At 40.7% G+C, this 23,375-nt stretch overlaps 2 protein-coding genes across 6 annotated transcripts in view; one reads left to right on the forward strand and one right to left on the reverse strand.

The window, feature by feature from the left end:
• Nucleotides 1-1,098: 1,098 nt before the first annotated feature.
• On the forward strand, nt 1,099-13,532 carry ELMOD2 (ELMO domain containing 2). 3 transcript variants are annotated; one of them, XM_055797422.1, is made up of 9 exons: nt 1,099-1,212; nt 1,382-1,529; nt 2,344-2,372; nt 3,689-3,783; nt 4,548-4,677; nt 5,614-5,747; nt 6,355-6,423; nt 7,559-7,692; nt 12,635-13,532. In XM_055797422.1, the coding sequence occupies exons 2-9, from the start codon at nt 1,385-1,387 to the stop codon at nt 12,706-12,708; spliced, it is 810 nt and encodes a 269-aa protein (XP_055653397.1). In that variant the 5' UTR covers nt 1,099-1,212; nt 1,382-1,384; the 3' UTR covers nt 12,709-13,532. The 3 variants fall into 3 exon arrangements, with proteins under 3 accessions (XP_055653397.1, XP_055653395.1, XP_055653396.1); XM_055797420.1 differs by lacking the exon at nt 12,635-13,532 and adding an exon at nt 8,103-12,093; XM_055797421.1 differs by lacking the exon at nt 12,635-13,532 and adding an exon at nt 8,103-12,093 and having other exon boundaries at nt 5,614-5,732.
• Nucleotides 13,533-17,607: 4,075 nt separating this feature from the next.
• TBC1D9 (TBC1 domain family member 9) overlaps nt 17,608-23,375 on the reverse strand; it is a 55,249-nt gene continuing 49,481 nt past the window's right edge. Inside the window, exons 18-21 of one of the 3 annotated variants that reach the window (XM_055797409.1) lie at nt 22,098-22,184; nt 21,124-21,198; nt 20,886-20,986; nt 17,608-19,898 (exon numbers count right to left, since the gene is read on the reverse strand). In XM_055797409.1, the coding sequence (XP_055653384.1) occupies nt 19,173-19,898; nt 20,886-20,986; nt 21,124-21,198; nt 22,098-22,184 (989 nt within the window). In that variant the 3' untranslated portion in view covers nt 17,608-19,172. Of the gene's footprint in view, nt 19,899-20,885; nt 20,990-21,123; nt 21,199-22,097; nt 22,185-23,375 lie in introns of all 3 variants that reach the window. The other 2 variants (XM_055797408.1, XM_055797410.1) reach the window with 2 other exon arrangements.

Here is a 23,375-nt window from a genome sequence, read left to right on the forward strand (position 1 = left end):
TTTGGCTTATGTGTAGGTAACGCGATAGAACCATCACGCCATCCTCTCACCAAGTAAGAATACTTTTTAATAAAGGGAAATATTTATTAGTTTATTTTTGTCCAGCAGCACGCCAATGCTTTAAAATCCAGATTACTTGCTTAAGAAGTTACACTGAAGAAACCAACCACCTGCTGCCTCAACATGCACCGCCTCTCCTCGTGGTTGTGAGGAGCAGGAATCAGATCTGCGAACAACTGAAGCTCACATATCAAGGTTTCCCCCACATGAAACTCTGCACCCCTCCAAAGGGAGGGTGCCAGACGTGTTGGCCCACCCTCAGAAATCCTCTGTGGGCCACAGGCCACCAGACCTGCTGTGTGGCTTTTGATTCTGTACGAAAGGTGCTTCAATTTCCTCACATCAAAAAAAAAAAAAAAAAAAAAAAAAGTACCAGAATGTGGTCAAGCAAGTCTGTCAGCTGTCTTCCAACCCTCCAAATTTTGCATACAATTCAGAGGAACGGGCACCCCTTCCGCTGCCCTCAGAGGAACTGTTCAACCCATATTTACCAAAACAATCGTTAATTACAACACAAACACAATGGGCGCAGCAACCAGGAACTAAATGAAAGGCTTGGGCTGAACCTCTTCCCTTCAGCCACGGCAAAGCACCCCCCCTTAGAAGCGCCGAGCCCAACTAAATCCCCAACGTCCTTCCCGGTAGCGTTGCCTTCAGCTATAGCGGCACCTTGTATGTATAAATATATATATATGCATAGCAAGGAGCCTTCAGGCACGGTTTTGTGACCACTAAAGGAGCACAAGCGATCCCCAGCCGTTTTGCACGGCGCCGCCAGCAGGCTGGAGGCGGTGGCCAGCGGGACGGCCCGCCGGGCTCAGCCTTGAGGGCCCGGGGCCGGCCTCCGCGGCGCTACCGGGGGCGGCCTGCGCCTGCCCCGGGCTAAGGGGGCAAGAGGCGGCGCTCCCCGAGCTAGGCCGCCCGCTCCCCGCTCGCCCCTCCGCCCGGGGCGGAAAGGCGGTGGCAGAGGGAGGGCGGGGGAGCGGGACGGGGCGCCGTTACGGCTCCCCGAGGAGAGCGCGGCGCGGCCGGTAACGGCCCCCGGCCCCTCCGCACCGCACTTCCGCCCCGCCATCACTTCCGGGTCGGGGCAGGCCGGCTTCCGGCGGCGGGATGCGGGGGGCGGCTGGGCGCCGCTAGGTCGCCGCCACGGTGGGCGCGGGGCGGCCGTTGGCGGCGCAGGCGGGCGGCGCGGCGCTGAGGGGACGCGGCGCTGAGGGGACGCGGCCGGGCGGCCTTCCCGGAGGGCTCTGGCGGGGGCGGGAGGCGCGGGGGGCGCGGCTGGGGGCGCGGGCGCTGACGCGGGGCTCTCTTCCCGCAGAAGATGCTGGTGCACTTGTGGGGCTTCCTGTACAGCAGCTACGTGCGGTTCTGGCTGAAGTGGCTGTGGAGGCTGCTCACCGGCAAGTGCGAGCTGCAGCGCCTCCTCGACGGCTGCGGGGCGGGGGCGCGGCGGACACTGAGCATAGGTAATGCGGACTACCGGCCGGGGGGGGGGGGGGGGCTGTCCTGCCGGCCCGGGGTTGGGGTGGGGGCTACCTCTGGAGAGCTCTTTAGAAACGCCGTGGAAAGCGGGAGGTGGGAAGCGGTGCCTGTCCCCGGCCTGTCCTGGGTCGCTGTGCCCGCCCCGCCTTCCCGCCTATTCCCTGAGGAATTTACCTCAGAGTGCCAGGTTTAGTTCCCTCTGCCCGCTCGCCAGGGTAATTCCAGTTCGCTGCAAAAGGGGGTTCGGAAATCTCAACATTCCCCAAGCTTTGCCTTTGTTTTTACGTGCCTGTTACTAAAAAAAGCCCCGCAGAGCAGACACAGATGCCTGCTGTGGGGGACATGATACACACACACGACGAGTGCTTAACTGCACCGCTCTGCTTGATGCAGAATTCTGGTCAAAAATAGTAATTTAAGTATCTACTTATAGTTCTCGCCCTTTGAACAACAGTTTGAGGAAGTGACTTTGCTTCCTTATTGTCTGCAATAAACACAAAAACATTTCTGAGAAAGGAGACGTTCTTCTCTTGACAGCTTTGTACAACTGATGGATGTTTTAAAAAATCCAAGTCTCCTTTCAGCATTGTACTGGAGGTCGATACAAGGATCCATGTAAACTAAGACCTTCAGTTACCCGATACCTGTTGATTCTAAGGTGCAGTGATTTTTGATTCATTACATGTATATAAGGGATGCAAAATTTTATACTACCTGCATGCCACAAGAACACCCATTGTCATTGATTTAAAACAACTCAGTTCAATTTAACTCTGACATATTTTTTTTGTATTACAGAACATTCACTGGAATCATCAAAGAGTAAGGTAAAAGATGCTAGAGATTAAACTGTAATTAAACCTTCTTTCAGCATCAGATCCCAGAAAAGAACATGTCCATTTACTTTCTGAGGGTGGAGGAAAGTAGGGGAATAAAAGGCAGAGGGGAGAGAGCAGCGTTTTGGGTTCTGGATGCTAGGGTTAGTCAGGGTTTCTCAGAAATAGCCCCATGTCCCCTATTTGCTTCCGTCTCTCTGAAAGATCACCTGCTCTCTAGCAGGAAGTTGGACACGTCGTTAAGAGCTGCTGTTCTTGGAGAGGGTCAGTTCTCCCTGTCACACCGGTCTCTTTTGCTGGTTTTGTAGAAACCAGAAGTGTGATACCGACAAAACAGTTAAACCCAGTGTATGCAACGGTGTCTTGAGTTGTTGAAAAAAAATGTCATGCGAGTTTGCAGGTAGACATTTAACTGACAAGCTCATTCCAGTTGTACTGTAGCAAGTTAGACATAAGCTGACACTTGAAACCCCTCAAATTTGTGTATCTGGAACAAAACTTTTCCTCTTTTGACAGTGAGGTGACTGCATTCTGCCTTTTTGTAGCTGTGATGTTGAGAAAGAACTAGTAACTGCCACAAGCATCTTTGTTGCAGTAGAGCACAGTATGGGTAAATCTTTTAGCATCTCTTAATTAGGTCAAATGTATTAACATTCAATTTTATAAGAGTTAACCTTTTGCTTTACTGAAATGAAGCTGCTTTGGTGTTAGCACGAATTCTGTTAAAGAATGCACTGTAGCCATAAAAAGTTTAGAAGATGAAGTAAAATTGTTGTGATTTTAGGTGGGCACTGTATAATTGTCATTACTAGCGTTTGCCCTTTATTCTAGAAGACTGCAAAAGAGCAGTATCTTACATCAAGTTTGTTTGTTTCACACCAGCATTGAAACCTCAACTCTGTTAGCTCTCCTAATTCTGAAGCATTATTTCCTTGTTGAAGTTTTACCATGTCTGCTCCTCCGTAGCTGTGTTTGTTTCAATTGGATTAGGAAAAACATCTTTCAATTCAGCATTTGAAAGCAAACAAGAACCTGGACTAAGCAACTCTTGAGCTCTTTATTCTTTGTGGGACTTCTGTGTAATCATTGTTTACAGTCTGACAAAGTTATAAATTATGCTTTTATGTAATTAATACCTTTTATATGCGAGTTGAGCCCATTTGTTGTAGACAGTTGCAATAAACTGACAGTTCTCCTTTGATAGTAAAGAATACATACACGCCAGGTATACAGAAGCTGAGAAATAAGAATAAAGTGGATAGATTTCTGCGTTCCTTATTAAGCCTTTTACTGTGTTAACTGCCTAGGTTTTAAGAAATGCCGTACATGTTGAGGAAGCTGAAGTAGAGAAGTGTGTGAGAGATGTAATGAAAGAAAAGAAAATTGAACAGAAGGATACAAGGTATGTTTGGAACCCGAACATTAAGTTCTTCATTCCGGACAATTCTGACTTCTTGGCACGTTCTTGCAGTTGCTTAATCTGATAAAATATTTAGGCCATTAAGCACACATCTTTACAATGAAATTAGAAATTAAGGTATGGTTACATCCTCTTGAGTTCTAGAAAATAAATTGTGAAGTTTTACTTGACATGGATTTGGGATAACTGCACCTCTATCTTGTAAGTCCCTTCTGTTACTACTTATTTCTAAGTAATATGATTATTGCATAGGTTGATTACGTGAACTGTATGTAATGGCTTGGATATTGTTTCTGTTCATCAGTATAAGTAATTATGAGTAGCTGAGAGGAAATATTGTCAATAGTCAAAATTTTAAGGTTTGTGAAATGCTTCTTTGAAGCTATAAATATTTCTGACAGTTTCATTTTAAGACTTAGAAAAAGGCTGGGGGTAAGTGAAGGTAAAAAGAGTCAGCATGGTATATGGAGTTTTCTGGTGTCATCACAGATTTTAGCTATTTAGCTTTTTCTTCCATAATTTAAGTGACAGGGCCTGACTGAGTTTTTCTAAGTAAAAATAAGTTCCGTATATTAGTATATTTAACCAGTATGCTTTAGTTTGAAAGATAAATGTAAAGCACTCCTAATTCTAATGTTCAAATTGCATTAAGGTAAGAAAGGTCTTACCTGGTAGTTCAAGCAATAATTTATGGCTGACTATGCCTCTTTAACAGCTTCTGTGTGGTGTTTTTTTAATTATTTCAGGTTTAAGACAAATCTGCATATATCCTTACTGCAGATATCTGGTTATAAAAAACTGTATTTGAATGTGGAAAATCTGAGGAAGGTCCCATATGATTCGGAAAATGAAGAACATGAGGAACAGTTAATTGAGGTAAAAATAATATTTTAAATACAAAAGCTGTTTGTTTGGGTTTTTTCCCCTCCAAGTCCAACAGCTTGATTTATCAGTAGTATTCTTACCAGCTGGCCTATTTAAAGCTCTTTTCTACTTGTGAACTGCTAAGCGATTATTGAAGTGACACATTGAAATGCAACATTAAAGCAAAACAAATTAGTAAACTAGAATTACTTGCTCTGGGATTATTTTATGTGAAATCAGACGTAACAACAACAAGTAAGTAGGAAAACAATTTTGTAATGGGTCACTGAGGAATCCTAACTAAAGAGATATTTAACCTTATGCACATGTCTAACATTGTAAATGAATAATTACTAAATAAAAAAGACACTAGTGTTTTCTTATATCGCATCCCATCAATGTCAAAGAGGGTAGTCTAATGCTGGAAGATAAACCAATCAGTAATGTATTTTAGGTAAGAATAAATAATAGCAAGCAAATAGCATAATACTGCTTGAGGCTTTTCTCAATAGCTTCTACTGTGCAAATATATTAGCATGTCATTTTCTTAGCATTTCATAATTAACTTGCTACACAAGTCCCAACATTGACACGTTAAGTAAGCATTCACTGAGAATTTGTATTTCGGTTTATAGCTGTCCTGTTAGAAAATGATGCATAAATTAATTTCTGAAGTGAAACAAAGTCTTCGTTTCTTTAGTGTTGATGCAGCGGCTTATGTCTGTGAAGGGGAATTATCGCATTTAATGTTAAATGTAATAATTTTCATAATTGCTGAAATAAGCCATTGTAGCGTGACTCCAGATTGCCACTAACGGAAAAGAACAGCATGCAGATTGTATCCTGTTCCTTGGTGAATGGTTTCTAATGTGCAGCAGCAAGTGTTCTGAATGATGTGACCTGGAATACTTTAGCAGCTGTGCATAACATGGAAGCATATTTGTGCAGCTTTGGAATTTGCTGATGCCTCATGAGAATCTGAAGGCCAGAATCACCAAGCAGTGGTGTGACATTGGCTTCCAAGGTGATGATCCCAAAACAGACTTCAGAGGAATGGGCCTGCTGGGGTTAGTGAATCTGGTGTAAGTGAAAAGAAGTATTTATGTTGTAACTAATTTTCAGTATCTGTGTATTTTCTCTAGTTAGTGTTGTTTCTAATAATGACTGAATAGAAGCAAATGTAAGTGGTAGCTTCTGTACAGCAAAGCCTAGTGTTTTCTAAATAAGTCAACATTTCTGGCAGCTGCACATCTGTAAACGTGGTTGGGTAGAGGCCAACAAGCAAGGGGAGCAACAGAAAGTTACCCAAGACACCTTTTTTCTTGTCATATGATAGATTCAGTAGGTTATAACTTAGAAAGTAACATGTCAGAAGCTTAAAAAAATCCTGAATTACTGTAAGGAAAAAAAACCCAGGTTTGCATAACTTTGCTAAGCTAATTTGCAGACTGGAATGAACTTCTTATTTGATGTTCAGACACAATGATTATTTTTTTTTTTTTTTTACTGTATTGGTTCATGCTGAATATAATCTAATTTGCTACCTTCTCCTTGGTTTTCATTTTTTGCCATTTTTCAGTACAGAGTAGTTGTCAGCTTTAAAGCTACATGTTTTTATGTTGAACGCGTTAATATTTTTTCATATGATCTTAAAAAAAAATAACGGAAGATTCTGTTTTACATTGACAGGTATTTCAGTAAGCATTACACTGATGAAGCTCGTCAGATCCTTTCTCGTTCAAATCACCCAAAGCTGGGGTAAGTCACTATAGGACTTTTCCTGGCTTGTTCTGTGCAAGAGCTCATGTGAAGATTGCCAAGTGCATGTCCTGAAAATAAAGAGGAAAATATTTGTGTGTTTTTCCATTAAAGGATGAAAAAAAGGGCCAAAGCAGAAAGGCGTGAAAAACTGAACACAGAAGTAAATTTCAGGCTGGGAATTATGTGCAGCTTTTTTTTTTTTTTCCTCCAGAATAGACTTGTTGGGACAGAAAATACTGCAAAGTATTGGCTCTGGTTAGCACAGTGAACACCTTTAACGTAATTGTTAGCTTTACGTGTAATAAGCTTAGGTTTGATTTAGAAATGAATATTAGTTTTTTGGCCTTTGTACTAATCCTGTGTGGGGATGGTATAGATTATCTCTTAAGGTCACTTTATTTGCTAGGTTTCTGTTCTGTAGTAAGCATCTACAAACAGATATTTTGTTGTTCAGCTTTAACTTCATTTCTGAAAACTTTGTGTATTAATACACTTAGCTCATTTTACAGGGAAATATCCTCTAAAACGAGTCCAATACAGAGGGAAGCTGGTAAACCTGTGCCTATCACCTGATCCATCTAGTCCCCAGTTAACTCAGCCACCTACCAAGAATGAGAGGCTTTCGTGACTTCAATTGTAAATCATACTGCCTCACGCAACTAGGTCATGAATAGGATATCCGAGACGTTTAGATCAATTGAATACCCGTATCATTGACACAAATTAATCCCTTTCTTTTTTTCCTGTGCCGTGCAATAGAAAACCAGGGTTTTCCAGCTTGAAGAGGTTGAGATGGCCAGTCCATTTATATTGTAACAAACATTTTTGATGTCAGATTTTTAATATTCCAGCAGATGTAATTATTTCAAATGAGCAGATGGAGGTCAATGTTGATTAGCCTTAGCATCTCATTATTGCCTAATGGAGGCATTTGCCATGCTATCGTATAGAAAACTAGCATTTTAAAATAACTTTCTACATGATTGGATGCACCAGGGAATGGAAAGAGTGGTCTGTAGGCCGGAGTCAGCTTGTCCACAAGCACCATCAGAAAAAATTGACTCTACAGTTACCTTAATATAGACCATTTCAGATCCATAAGGTAAAACGTGACCTATGATTGGTGTTGCAGATATTCTTATGCAATAGTTGGAATCAATCTGACAGAAATGGCATACAGCTTACTTAAGAATGGTGCTTTAAAGTCTCATCTGTACAACATGGTCTCTGGATTGCCACAGATGGAGCACTTCCATCAGTTTTACTGTAAGTATCCGTAGCTGCTTTAGTACAGACTGCTCTGGGGAGGCCTGCAACACAGGTTAGGTTTTTTTGAGTGCATTTCTGCTCTTTTCTCATTAGGCAGAGCAAGCTGTTTATCTTCTGGATCAGGTGTTGGAAACGCACCTGGTGCTTATATGTGCTACAGAAATGTGCATTTAAGGGATAAATTTGGGTGGCTTTCTATATATTAGAGACTGCAGTCTGAAAACTCAGTATTTGTAGATAATTTTTTCTTTGTTCATTGTTACAGTGTCCAAAAACCTGCAGTTGACCAGGATGGAATAGCCTCTGTTTTAAGGGATTGAATAGAGTCTAAGGGATCATTCTAAGTCTAGCTAGATCAAGGTAGAAAACTCTGCAGGTCATTTTTGCAGATTTTATTTTCTTCACAGGTTATCTGGTTTATGAGTTTGACAAGTTCTGGTTTGAAGAAGAACCAGAAAGCATTATGCACTTCAACCAGTACAGAGAGAAATTCCATGAAAAAATTAAGGGACTTCTACTGGATTGTGATGTGATACTAACCTTACAAAATACAAAGAAACCTTAACTCCTCTGCAGTCTATGAGGTTCTGCATCACAAATGGAATTATGCATTTGGATGGAAGTTTTGCATGTTTCACCAAAAACTGTTTAATAACAGAATTTTTTTTTTTTACATTTTAAAAAAATAATCAAAATTCAGTTAAGAAAGCTTGGACAATCAACTTCTGTTTACAGCTCTTTATATGCTATTCTCCAAAGGACAGCTTTTTATAAAAAAAAACAAACACAAAACAACCCACAAACAAAACCCCTAACCAACACACTAACACAAAACCCAACCCACAAATCTGAAGAGCCTCTGAATCACTTGCTTTCACAATTTCTTTAATACTTCTTGGCGCAGGAACATGAAGCAGATATTTATGCTGCATCATGTTTTCCATGAATAGGTTTGACTGTTAATTGTCTTTTAAAAAACTTTTTAAAATTGAAGTTACTCTGCTTTTAGACTTTTTGTGTTCTTGTTCTGTACATGTAGTTGACACTCATCCATGTTAAATTTTTCTATAACGAAGAGGTCCACAAAGGGGATGTATTAGTTGCTTATTATTTTGGAGGAGAGGCTTAATCCATCAACATACTGACATACTTACTAGAAATTACTTCCAAGGAAGTTGTTTTTTTTTTTATCTATGGATTTGTGTCAGCAGATTCCTATGCTTGGAAAAAAGCTTAGTTTGCAAACGAACAAAAAGAACTACAGATCATCAGTGTGAGGATCAGATCCTCAGACTAAAGCTACTCCTAAATATATTCTTACTGTAAAAATATACAATTCTTTCTGATCTGATTGAATCTGCTCAGGTTGTTTGACTGTCTGTCTGTTGTCATCCCTTTCTTTTAGCAGCTAATGGAGTATTCTCAGTGGGAAGTACAAGAGAGTTAATTAGCCCTTTTATAAAGTTCACTTGTAAAAACCTTCATTGCAGCTGCAGTTCCTATTTTGTGAAAATAAATCCACACCTGAGTACAAGTCTCTGACAAAGATGTATTTTCCATGGAAGGGATGCAACTGCGATGTGTTGCTTAGTCTTGGCATCCTCAGACAATCTAGTCAATAGGACTTCATATCTATATTGTAACTAATTATTGCTTAGAGTAACTTTAAACAGATTTGGTATGACCATCACTTCATTTTCTAAAACCTACTATTAAATAAGTGCCTTCTGCTTTATTCAATCAGCATTTTTATGATTCTGTAACCAGATCATACCCTTAGAAGCTTGATTTACTTGGGAAAGACTCTTTCAGTATATACCTAAATAGCACACAGTGGCACAAAATTTGTATGCTAACAGAAGCTTTCATGCCTTTTATTTTTTTTAAATCATCTCAGGTAAATTAGTTAACTTCTAGTCAATGACTAATCATGAAGAGATTCCTGAAGAATACAAACACTGAACGCAAGAAGAAAAAAAAAGACAAGCCCCATTTTGTAATGAGTAATGTTACACTACATAAGTATTAAACGTGTTGTTAATAGTATTTAATACAACATCTCCTTGGAGATAATCAAAACCCAACTGGACATGGTCCTAAGCACCTGCTTTAGGTGACCCTGCTTTAGGCAGGGGGTTGGACAAGGTGGTGGTGTCATATCACACATCCAGAGGTGCCTTCCCACCTCAGTAGTTCTGCGAGTTGGTTTTGTGTAACGCGGGGCTTCTTGCACTGCATCCACCCAGTTGCTCTTGAGCCCTTAGGTGTCAGTGGTCTTTTATTTGTGGGAAAGCTCCTGATGAGGGTAGACAGGGTGTGTGTAGGAGGTAATGCACACTGGGTTCTTTTTATGATACGCAAGGTACAAACAAGAGTTAAACAGTTCTCAAGTTCAACACGTGCAGGGTGGAGAAGGGTTAATTTCATCTGTGTTGGGTTGATGCTGCTTACTAAAAAAAAAAACAAAACTAATGTTAAGATGCTTGGAGGGAGCATATTTATGGTTATGCCATGGTGTGTAAACTGAACAGCTAAAGTGACTGGATTAGGTACAAAACTGACCGCGGGAAGCCTAGTTCTGCTGCTCTGAGGTACTTGGGTCCTGGAATTCTCACCACTGAAAAAGCTGAGATCCCGTGGAGAGTGTTCTGGGATTTGGGTCGTGCGGCAGAGCTCTGGTTCTCTGACCCTTGTAGATACTGTACATCCCTAAAATCCGAGGGAGGAAGCGGGAAGCGGACATTCTCCCAGTGGCCGAGAGGTTAGTTGTCTGTTACTTTCTAGCCTCAGCTTCTGTCATGTTTGTCTTCCTTCATTAATAATTGCTTGTAGATTTCCTTTGCAGGTGACATGAGACTGACCTTTTAAATTTCAGAAGCCACCCCAGTATGTTTAGCAGCAGCAGGAAAGGAGATCCCAGTCTCTATTGTCATCTACCGCTTGCTAGCAAGTACCCCCGTGCTAGACTCTGCAACCTTTTTTTGTTTTTTCCCCCGATTTTTGCAACTGTTGCCAAAAAGAAATCTACTCGGTCCTCTTTCCAGCCCCGAAACTTTCACTCTGTTCCTTGTTCAGGAGGAGACCGATGGTTTAATTACTGTTGTGGCTTTTAAAGCCCAACCATCAAGTTTCAGATGTCCTATCACACACCTAAGGTGTTTTAGTGTAGAATGTAGATTAAGACCGATGCGAGATGCATAGTCATTTTTTTTTTAAAAAATCCAAGTGTTAGATGGGAGTAAACTGTGGCAGTATACAAGGAAAAAAAGTAAAGCCAGCCATCATCAGATGAGTGAGATATATGGGAATTAATTAGTTTGCATGTAGTAACTATGGTGAATGTTTATGTTAGGCTCCAATACAACTCCCCAGTAAACAGTTAGGATTTGCATGTAGCTTCCTATGAACAAGTAGCCCGGTCCTGTCTAGGAGTCACTGTGCGTAGGTAGACTAGTACTGGGCATCCCTGTTTTGCCCCAGTGGTAGGCTAATTGTATTATGGTGGTAGCTAGAAAATATATGGAAAAAGGTAAAATTGTGTTTAGGGAAGGGAAGAACGATGTTTTACTAGTCAGTGGTATTTTATACTAACTGTGTTGTAGGGTGACAATCCTAAGGTTATGGAAGATTCAGAATGGAGGTAGGCCACCTTTCTGCAAGTTGATATAATCAATTTGTTGTTATTTTTATTCTAAGAGTCTTGAAACCTTGGTAAATACTCTTGTTATTTATTAACTGTTGTGTTTTAAAATATGTGTTACTAGAATTCACAAGTACTGTTAGTTTTCTAACTTGCTGCCTCTTTAAAACATTCACTGTGTGAAAGCTTATATGCAATTTAGAAAAAAATAATCTAAAACTGAAGACAACAAGGTGGTTCTCTAAACTTTTTGTTGTTTCCTGTAGCAAATCTTCTAACAAACTACCTCCACTTTTGTTGTTTAGTGTACACTTGAAACATGGTGCCACTCCCTGAACTAATTAGTCTGAAGATAAGTAGAAGTCTGACCACAAGCAAAAGCAAAATCTAGTCTTTTTACTAAGTAAATGCATTGTTTCATAAGTAACCGACTTGGTTGGAAAGCGATTTGAAGATGGTGCTACTTAGGAAGGAAGAAACTGAGAATGTTTTTAAACTGGTTGTGCTTCTGCCATCTGGTACAGCACTGTAAAGAACAGGGCATTTTGTCATTTTGTCCTAAAGGACAATAAATAGGAAAAGGGGCCAATTTTAAGCACCTCAGATGAATAGTTTTGGATTTTTACTCTTTGAAAAAGAAAACAAAAAAAAAAATGAAAGACACACACAAAGCCCCAAGCATTCATTTTCCTGATTTTTCATCCTAGTTTAAATAAGAAATATTTTATAAAAAAATATTGTTTAGCCTTTTTTTTTTTTTTTAAGAAATATTGTGATGAAAAAGTTTGTATTTAGTTAGGTGGGAGTTCAACAGTCAGTATTCTTGAAAATACTTGCTAGTGAATGCGTGGTAAAGGTGTAACCTATTGTTTCTCTGTCATACTTGTTTTGTGTTGCTGTAGTACACGAGCGATCAGTCTCTGGACCGGTGTTTGTTGTACCGGTCTGTATATTGTCTTTCTCTAGGGGAGAAAAAAACCACAGCCCAAGACAGCTCGTGGGCAATTTCTTCTTATCACACTGTGCTTAGATAGCTGCATACTAATAGCAATTTCTGTTTACCACAATATTAAAGCAATAATGTAAACTGTGATGTCTATGTAATAGAAAGATGTTTACAATGGTAGCAAATAATAAAAAAAACCAGTTACTCCAAAATATTGTCAACATTAGTGTGTTATGGCCTGCTAGAAAAACATAACAAGTTCCAGTTAGCCCTGCTCTCAGTTCATGCACGCGCACTGTGATATGGCAGAAAGCTTTATCCCTTCGTATTTTTTTTTTTTCCCCCCTCTCCAGCTCTGAGAATTTGCTTAGAGGTCCCCGTGGTTCTCGTACTGGGCTGTGTTTGTGCCTGGGAAAGGCATTATTAGGAAACGGCGCTCCAGCACAAGCTGCTGAAATGGCAGGCAGCAGAACAGCTGTGTCTGTGGAAGCTGAACTGGAAAACACAACAGCTGCAACAAAGGCTAGCTGGCTCACATCTTCTAGTTTGTAAATCGTCATCCATGACACGTGCCTTAAATCAAACACCAGAAGAAAGGAGTAAGATCTAAATCTGACAGATCCATACAAAAAGTGTTGGCTTTTAACTCTCAAGATTAGTGTGATACCACAGGAAAACATGCTTACATGCAAGTCCACTTGAAATCTTACATCTGTTGTAACAGGATACGGTGCAATCAGAAACTCCGAGCTCGACACACGTTACAAATGTGTGTTACGGCCTAATTTAAGTCTCACTCCCCTGACCTTCCTCAACCTGTTATTCCTGATGGAAGCCACAGCTGCAGAGTGTGGCACACGCCAAAGGTGAGAGCAAAGGTGCCCTGCTTTGCAAGCTGAGGGGTGTCTCCGTCCATCTTCTCACTTTGTCTTACACCTGACCTGAAGGGTGGTGGCATCCCTTGCTTCAAATTCTTACGGTTCGTGCCATGGAAAGCAGACCTTACTTCCTTGATGTATAGCATATATTAAAAGCATGTTGTGTTGGAAGGAGGCAGAGTAGTTTTGCTGAGTTTCTTTAGCCAGAGCACTACGTTGCTCTCTTTAGTCATGGACCAGAGTTTTGATTATGGAATGTAAAAGAATATTACACAGGTAGGCTGTCATGCTCTGCTGCAAGCGGTAAAGATTATTACTGCTTTACTTCAGTTGCTTTTGAAATCCTTGCTTTAAAAAAAACCACAAAACCCACAGAAAACCAACCAAACCCCCCCCAAAAAACAACAAGGGTTTTGTTTGAAGGACCTGGAAGTTAACTCTTGGAGTTAACTGGAAATGCAGATATTTTTTTTCAGGAGTGCGAAACTCCAGGAACAAGACTGAAAGTTGGGGAAGAACTCTGGAGAACTTCTCTGGAGAAAGAAAGAGAAACCCTGATGAGTTTTAGTGTTCGGGTTTTGGTTTTTGTTGTTTTTTGGTTTTAAACCAAGAGATTATTTTTACCTTTGTCATTTCTACCATGCCTTCATCTCCATATAAGCTACATTAAATAATTTACTCGTTTTTTCAGTTCCATTTGATTTCTCAGGTAGCCTTTGTTTCTGCCTCTGAATTTTAGGCCAAACACATCTATTAACATACCAGAATACCACTACATGAGAACAAGATGTCACCTGTAGTCATTTTTATTTCTTTGGAAGCACACAACAGGCCCTGCACTATAGAAACATCCCACTCCTCCAAACCCCGAATGCCAAGTTGGTCAGTTACGCAAATACCAGTTATTTTAGAGAACAGGATGAGGACGCAGCTATGCAGGAAATATAGGCAGAGAGATTGAAGACTGCAGAAAAGAGAAAACCAGAGTTAAATTCCCTTCTGATGTGACATGCTGCGAGATGTTATCTGCCACCATTTATTGGGAGCATCTTGCACTGCAGTTGAGTGCACTGCGCTGTATTTCCATCCCTTGCATTCCCAGCACTGAAACACTCGTAGCAGCAACACTGCAACTACCAGCTTGTGTCACGATTCTGTTACTAGCCATGTTCCAATGTAGCATTCACTGCCACAGTTTTGTTCTAATTATTTGCTGTTGGGCTAATCCATATTTTCACTATTGACTAAATCCGCATTCTAAATGTGCATCAAAAGACACAGTTCCCACTTGAAGTATATAACATCTGACTCAAGACTATCTTCTAGCGGAAAGAAACAGAGATAGCATAAAAGAAATGTTTTTTTCCCAACCAGAGGATGAGGCACAGTAATAGATGTGACTGCTTTGCTTTCGTTCTTGCTTTAACGTTACACCTCAGTATGTATCTAAACTGGTGAGCGCTAGTCACGGCCCAGCCTTCTCCCACAGCATCAGGTGTTGATGCCAGGGTCCGAAGGACGGCCCCAGGTGCTGGAGCCTCATGCTTTAGCTAAGCAAAAGGCTGAGGCACACTCCACCAGAGGCTGAGCTAACCTACCAACCCATATGCTATTCCTCAGTATTTTCCTCTCTTTTTTTTCCAGCTGTTTTAGTCTTAAGCCCAACTAGTCCGTTTGTCTTACAAAAACATATACAACAGCACAACAGCATCCAGTGTTTTTTGCAGTTAACATTTCATTTCTGATAAAAAGCATCTTCTAGCTACAGCGTACCTCATTATTAATGAATTATCAGGAACTGGAACAGACAAAGAGATGATGGTTAAGTCAGTCACAGGGATGCCAGAAGTTTGGAGAGTAACAGCACTGGAAGTCATCACCGCGCGTACAACCCAAGTTGGTGGGACCATGGCAAGGGTGAGCTGTGCTCCCTGCCTGTAATAAATACACCGGTACCGCCACAGCTGCCTTCTCTGAGCTGCTGCTTTTTCCATTTGGGAGGCTGTGGGTTTACAGTGCTTACGCACCAGCTTCATTTTGATGCCCTGAGCACCCTGATGGAATCTGGCCTCTTTGCAACAGTTTCTTGGTTTCTGGATCGCACCAGATTCAGATTGCGCCAGACTGCACCATGACCTACTGTTGTGAGACCCAGTTACCACAGTTTCAAAACGCTGCCACAACATTAAAGATAAGTAATGAAGACCCTCTGACAGGGACCAGGCACAGCTTCCCAGAGAGAAGCACCACCTCTCTGCGTGACCATCTGCGTTAAGGCTACACCATTCTCCCACAGCCCCACCATACATACCATACCAGCCTCTGCCATCTTAATTTACGATACAACACCTGACATACGGCACCTACTGTAACGGAAGCTCCAGCATCGCTGTGTAAGAACTCCTAAGGTGCTTTTCTCTTTACAATAGTTTGGATGTCAAATTTTCAGTAGGTTTAATATAACATAACAAACTTTCTGTCTGCTTTTCCAAAACTCATGTCGGAAACCTTTAGAAGTCTTGAACACAACCTTCAGCTCTAACATCACCTAAAATGCAGGGACTATAAGATGCTACAACAAAGAAAGTAAGTACCATCAATCAGCATATGAGTAAGTTGAAAGACAGATTGGAAGAAAACGAGAAGAATGCTTATGGCTTTTTTTTTTTTTTTTTACCTAGAGTAAACTCCATAAAATAACCTCCCACTGCTCCATCATCAACTGTCTGTCTCTCGGCAGGCAGCACCCTGTTGCCACCAGGCTCCTACCAAGCTAGAAAAGCAGCTCCGGTCAGTGCCCAGTCAAAGATCTCAGCTGTGAAAAGGAAGCTTTTCCTTTTATTTCCGTCCCAGCTTTGAGACGAACAGCCCTAACTAAACTCTACAGTTCACAGATTAAAGAGACTCCATCTCAAAGCACACAAAGAACAAGACATAGGCGCTTCTAAAGCCATACCAACTTGTGTTTAAGTAGCACCCCTATACACAGAAGTAAAACTTGAAAAACTTACTCATTTTCTCGAAGGTTTCACATCACTGTATGCTGTCGCTTGAACTGTAGCTTTCTTCTCATCAGCTCCCACCCAGCTACTGAAAAACAGGTCACAGCAGATCTTGTCATCAAATAGGCAACAGCCAGGTGGCCATTTGGTGTGGCCCTAATGAGGCGAGCCGCCTCACCCCCAAAAAATCTGGAGAAAATCAGCTCACCCAGCTGCTACCTATAGCAAAGCCATTCTTTAAGATGACCTGGCTTACACTCAGGAGCTTTGTTGACACGCTCAGGAAGGTAAGGAAGGCTCCTGGAGCAAAACAAAAAGCAGATACCTTGTAAAACAGCTCCTGTTATACCAGAGATCCACTTGTGGCTGTCTCTTTTTGTTACAGCAGAATAATTTTCATGATACCGTGGTACCCCCAGCCCTGTGGGTGGGGTGTGAAGCAAAGCTGGCAGGCCCTTCGAAGACAGATGTTTTTCGTTTGTGCGTCTCTAGGGGTGTGTGGAAGAATGCTGATAGGCTTAAACATACTTTGCAGTGACATGTTAGTGTGACAGATGTTTAAAAGAGAAATATTTTAGGTATTCTGCAAACTTTAAAAGGTCAACAGGCTGCTTAAGGATGCAAACCCTTAGGGCTGAAGACTTCTATGATGACTTATTCAGCTGCCAGGCATTACAATAAAGCACCCTGCTCTGGCCTCAGCATCTCAAGTTAAAACAAAGTCATATTCTTCAAAATGGTGATTATGGCTTCAAATTAATGTCATTATTTGATACAGATATAAACCAATCTGCATAGTCTCATATGCAGAAAGACTATTGCTTTTTCATACTGTTACATATATTCTACATATAGCCAAATTATAAAGAACTCTACTCCCAACAAAAGGGGGAAAAAAATCAACAGTAAACTGACTGAGGCAAGGGATATACGAGCAGTGCTCTGAAATCAACAGTCGTGTTTTGCAAATTAACTTTATATGCACACAAACAGAGGGTAAGCTTCAAAAATGTAATTCACTGAGTAGAGCACCATCCATGTCTGTTCTGTCACTGCCATGGTTTCAGGCTGACATCTCAGCTTACCAGTACCCTGTAAAAAAAACATTCAGATATTTAAAGCTTTAAAAGCATGCCTAGTGAGCTACAGCCAAGCACAGATGGGTCATAAAATATCTGGAGTCTTAAAAAGCAATTACAACTGTTGTCACCAAATGTGAGCATAGCAGGGAAAACTTTAATGAAATTGGGTAGTGTGAGAGAAGCTTGCACGGGTTGCTGACTGCAGATGAAATTAAACACATTCAAGTGTTAAAACCAGGCATGGAAACAACAAAATGTTTTTGTTCTGAAACCTGGTGTTGAAGATCCAAAGTCATTTGTCTGTGTAATAAATCACAATCACCTATTTTTCCCTCTAGCATGACTTTAATAGTTAAAAATCAAATCTGTGCAGAGTGTACTTTATTTGTTCACATAACCTATCTGTGGTTAAAAACCACTTCATCTGACAGTTTAAAAGCATTCTTTCGAAACAAAAGAATTAAACATAGCTTTGGCTAAAAAATCTGCAAGTTACATGGATGCAATATACAGGAGTATAAAAAAAATCAACAGTATTCTACAGAAAATACTCTCAAAACAGCAAATAAAGATTAGGCATGTAGGCATGATCCTGAACTGAACAAATAAGAATTAAAAAATAGCTAACAAAATTTAAAAAAAAAAAAATCCTGAATATCTGTATAAAAGAAGCAAGGATTCAAAGTGCAGGTGCTCCAGTTTCATTTTAACATATTATTCAGTAAGTTGATACAGGATACTATTCATTTTATATAAAGTGACAGTGTTCTCAGTAAGACTTAAACATTCAGTTACATTATCTTGCAGATTTTTTTTAATTACTGCTACTTTACACTGTTGTAAATGAAGACTTACGCAATACAGGCTTTTATTTTCTTAATCTATCAAGGATATAATAGGTTGGTGGTAAAGGTTAGTTTTAAGAGCTAAGCTATATATGCTGCAGATCCAGCTTTAGAAGTATATATATAATTTTTTTTGTTTTAAACTTTTAAAAACACCTTTCGATTTTTAAAAAGACACTCTACCAATCTGTTCTGGGACCTGCATACACTGTCTTTGGAGCACACCAGCAAAATTTCCAAGTCCACTGGTTAGGAACACAGCTCCAGGCAGGGTCATGCTGGAGATCTTTCCTCGGAGGCTGCAGCTGGGAAAGGACTTTTTCTCTGCCGGGTTTGGTGCAGCCAGAGGCCGCCAAATGCTGGGGAAGGCAAATGGGCTCTGCCTTCTGTCAGAGCAGAAAGCATCACGTTTAACCACGTCTGCCTGATGTGCCAGCTAGGCTCGGGGTGGACTTCTCACTTCTATTTGAGCGTATCTCGAGCAGAGGAAGTTAGGAGCCAGGCAGGTGTCACTGAAGTGACGTATTCAAAGTGGTACGTTCAAAAAAAAACCCCAAAAAAACCCAACCAAATGAAGCTTATGTTAAAACTCATTATCCTCTTTGAAAAAAAAGATGGCATGAAATAAAAGTTATCCTTCCGGGATGTTGCCTGGAACTTAATTTCACCTGAGGTCCTATTCAGGTTGACAGTGTCCCTTCAAATTGTAGCTACTTCTTGTTTTTTTTATTTTTTTTTCCCAAGAATCAGATCTCTATATATGTCTATTTTAAAAATGCACATAAATATAGGCATTAAGTTTACATTTAGAAATTAAGAACTAATCTTTACCATTTTATATTGACAGCAAGGTTAATAATACACACACTTCACTGACAACTGTTACTTTTTTTCTGTATTTTGAATAAAATTTGCATTTGTGTAACATTTCCCACAGAAAGAGTGATTATACTTCAAGATAGTTAAGTTTGCACCCCAACATTTTCACATTAGTGAAAACAATCATGTTTTGAAAATACCAGGGACTGTGCCAGGTACTAATAAATACAGAATAAAAAAAATAAATAAAAAACCCGACTGCCTTTTATCCCGACATAGTAGAGATTTCATAGTCACTGGCCGAGGTTATTGGCTTACCCCTCATCCTTACATTTTTAGCATTAGTAATCCTAGCCATCATGGACACAGGCTTGTCAAAGTACCTAACCAGTGCTGGCTCAGTCAAAAGGGAAGCTAAAAATTGTTCGAAGGTGATGGCCCAGTCTCTGTCAATGCTAGTGCTTCTACGAAGAGAAGTGGAGTGGTTGCTCCGTACCAAAACGGTGTCTTCACCGATGTCCTCGCAGTGCAGCTTTTCTTCTTCATGCGAACCTGCACTCAGAACTGAGTAGGAGGACATCGAACTATCATCCTTTGTATCATCATCAGAAATGAGCATGGAAGAACAGGCTCCGTTGTCCCTGGGAGAAGAGTCTTCAAGCTTAATGTCTTCCATCTGCATGCCCAGGGCGCTGTTGGTGCAAACGGCCTCCTCGTTGTGGGTGACGAGGCTGCTCTGGAACAGCTTGTGCTGTTCGAGGGGGTACTGCTGGTGTTCTTTCTTCTGAAAAAGCTCACTCTGAATAGTTTTGCTGCAATTGTTACTGCTGCTGTCTGTCTCTTTTGTGGGCTGCGCACTGAAGAGCTTACCAACCTCACCTATCTCCAAAAGCAAGCTCGTCACGGCAGCGGTCGCGTGGTACAGATCTTGCTCATTGGGGTCTTCACTGAACATATTGTACATCGTCTTGCACAGTTCAATGAACTGTCCCTAAACACAGGGGGAGGAAACAGCAGAAAGCAGGGAAGAAATCAGACTGAGATCTACTAAATCAGCTAAAAAAGTCTGGAGTGGAGGTATGACACAATCGTTTCTGTGATTAGACTGAAACTGGAAATAATTAGGTGCATTCTAGAAAGCACTTTCTATGATCGGACAGCCAGATGTGCTGCTTTTCTCAAACTATTTAGAATAAACTGTTGGATGTTTCCTCCAACATACCACAAATGTATTTCTCTGCAGCCACAGGAGGGCAACAGAGGGTGAGCAGTGCGACACCTGGTATTCATTTTGGTGGATTTTCTTGTAGGAATGATGCTAAGTATAATATACATGTATATACACACACGCAAACACATACATGGGTCTGATAAAACTGATGAGAAGTAACGAATAATGAAATAAAAGACCTGCAGCTCTCTTTTAATTGATAGTGGTAACTTAGTTGAATGCCAGCCTTTTGGAATTCAAAACTCGTTATTAAATAGGAAGGGGATTTGATTAGGGCTACCTTAAGTAAGACGCATTGTTCTACAGGGAATAAACCTTCTCTAAATGCTCTGGAGGAAACAGCTGTCCCAAAGGGTCTCCCGCTCCTTAGCAGCTATGGATCTAAGGGGGCTGAGACTGACAATATGAATTACAAAACATAAAACGCTTCTTTCAAGTAATGTGCATTGGACATTATGAGCAAGTTGGTGATAATACTCGGTGTCATATCACCCTTTGTCTAGAGATCAAAATAATACGTTGTCATTCCTATATGCATGTATCTCATTTTTAGGATGTTTTGGGAGCTGAACGCCAGTTACAGTATGTTGAAAACAACGAACTCCTGTCTGTAATCAGCTGACTGCTGCTCTGGTAAAAAAGTATCTGCTTCAAAATAAAACCTTTGTTCAGTGTTAATGTATCAAATATTATGTAGAAAAATATGTATAGATAAAGTTAATGAAAAATAGGTGTCAGCAGAAGTACCTGATTCAGTTTGGGCAAGTCCTTCGTGTTTTTTGCTTTGGATTTGTTCTCTTGGCTCCACATTCGCAGATAATTTCGATTCTCTTGTGAGCTCTTCTTGCCTACCGCCAACAAATTACCCAGAGATGCAGGAAAAGTCCATGAAGAAACCTTAAATTAATACTTTTTTTTCCCATTTTCAAACGAGCATCTTTACAAGAAATTAAAGGTGTAATTCAAATGGAGACACCATGCATACCTTTGTCTGTTTTCAGACTCACTGTAACAAACCCATCATCTACTCCTTGTTTGTTCCTGCTGTCTAGGCCAACAACTAGGAAGTGGAAGGGCAGGGGGAGAGAGAGGTCAGTGTGGTTCTAGATACATACATACTTTTCATGTGTACAGTGCAAAATAAAATGTTTACACTGCAGAAAACGCAGAGCAAAAAGGATAGGACTAAATGATGATTTCTGCTTATTCTTAAACCTGCTGACAAATTCCATGTGGTTACTAATATAAATACTAAGACAGGGACCACCTTAGGTTTTGTTTGTGTAGTGCAATGATTAGCCTGCATAACCACAACACAAACAGCATCTAGTGGGATAGGTGTTTGGTGGTTATATTAGCACATTTTCTTTTGTCTGTTAAAATTGCCATCTCTAGCCTATTAATTCTCATTTGTATTTTCAAACAACCTTCCTTCCCCCTGTAATCTGAAGGATGGGCAATATTTTTCTTGCATCAAAGAGAAACTTACGATCAAATATTTCAAGAAAGAGAGTGCCATTTAAGACAACAGCAATGAGACCCAGGTTCTCATTAGGGCACAAAAGACTTCTAAACCGCTGAACTACATTTTGGTGTATCTTCTAGCTTCAGTGTTTTAGGATATTTTAAGTCCTGATCGAAGTATGTCTTGAAAGCCGATACATTTACTCTCATTCTCCATCAAGGCATATATGCTGCACTTATCACAAAATTACTTCTACTGCAACAGACCGATGACATTACTCTGTGAGTACTTCCGCAATGCACAGTCCAGGGGAGTTCTTTGTGTACACACGCCTGCACCTCTATGGATATCAACATATTCAAACTGCGTACTTCTTTTTACAGAGAGTACTTCACTTACAAAGTTTAATCCAATAAAAGAGTAGCTTCCTAAGAAGACATGTTGTTTGAAATGCCTTACTTCGTCTTTTCATGCCTGAGACAAAAGATGCCTACCGTGAGTACATTCTGGTGTGATGTCTTCAAAAAAGTACTGAGTAGCTTCAAAAGCAGAGTCTGGCTCTTCTTGCTCAGGGGATGGATCTAAGCAATATAATAGAATTCTTTCATTAAAAATTCCACCCTTTAATTAAAAACTAGAATATATTTCCATTGACTCATTTAGAATGTCAGTCTCTAGAAGTAAAAGTGTGAGGATGTGATGGGTTAGGAATCATCTCTTTTCAGCTTACAGGAGATGAACTGGACCTGTATGGTCTCCTCTCGATATCCAGCAAACTCTGACCAACAAGTAGCTGTTTGCTTTCAGAGGCTGACTTGCCCATCTTCCCACCTCTACTGCCATTACTTTCTCCTGTGCAGTTCAGCGTGTCCCAAGCAGGGTGTGAACTCTTTCCTAGCTCAAAACGGTCTGTCATGATTTGGTATGAGCTTACCAGTCCCCAAATACCAGAAGCGGCATTCTTAAAAATGGATCTCTTCTGTCATAGTTCAATAAAATTGTATTTTTTTCCAGTTAAATTAGTGAATCACTCAAGCCTACCTCCAGCAAAGCCAGCTGGGAGCAATCACAGACATATGTTCAAAGCACATGAAGATGAACGTTCTCTCAAAACTTCTGGATTATCTTTTCCAGAGGATGTAAATGTGCGCAAGAATTAAACTACTCAAACAGCTCCAGTATACCTAAATTGCACATTCAATGAGGACAGCAACAGGTTCTTTATGGCACACATATGACAGGCCAGAGAGGATATAGTTCCAGGACATAATTTTCTTCAGGGGCAAAACTGTTTTGAGGTGGTTCTGAACTGCCCTTCTAAGGCTAAGTCCAACAGTTTGTACAGCTCCCTTGAAAACACATCTAGGAAATAATCTGGATTTTCCTCGGCAAAGAGTTCTATCAGACCAGAGGGGAAACCAAGAAGAAAACCTGGGAACAGAAACGAGTAGCCAGGGCATGCTAACTTTACTATTAAATAAAGTGCATCACGGCACCAAATGCTGAGGAACACTGCATTTGTTACGCACGGGGGGAGTCACCAACCCCGGCTAAACCAGCAAGCGACACATATGAACGGCCCGTTTGTGGTCAGAGCAATAGAGGACTGCACGGGTGCTTTCAGACTTTCCAAACCCATGTCTGGTTTGGTAGAAGGTCTCTTATTTTACTGCTGCATAAACAGCTACGATACTTCCCACAAATTAATTTTTAATTGGAAAAGCTAGTCATAAACAACTCTGCTCCAAATTTCTGTTCTCAACAAGATGACA

Source organism: Falco peregrinus, chromosome 2 (genome assembly GCF_023634155.1).
Source record: "Falco peregrinus isolate bFalPer1 chromosome 2, bFalPer1.pri, whole genome shotgun sequence".
Classification (NCBI taxonomy): Eukaryota; Metazoa; Chordata; class Aves; order Falconiformes; family Falconidae; genus Falco; species Falco peregrinus.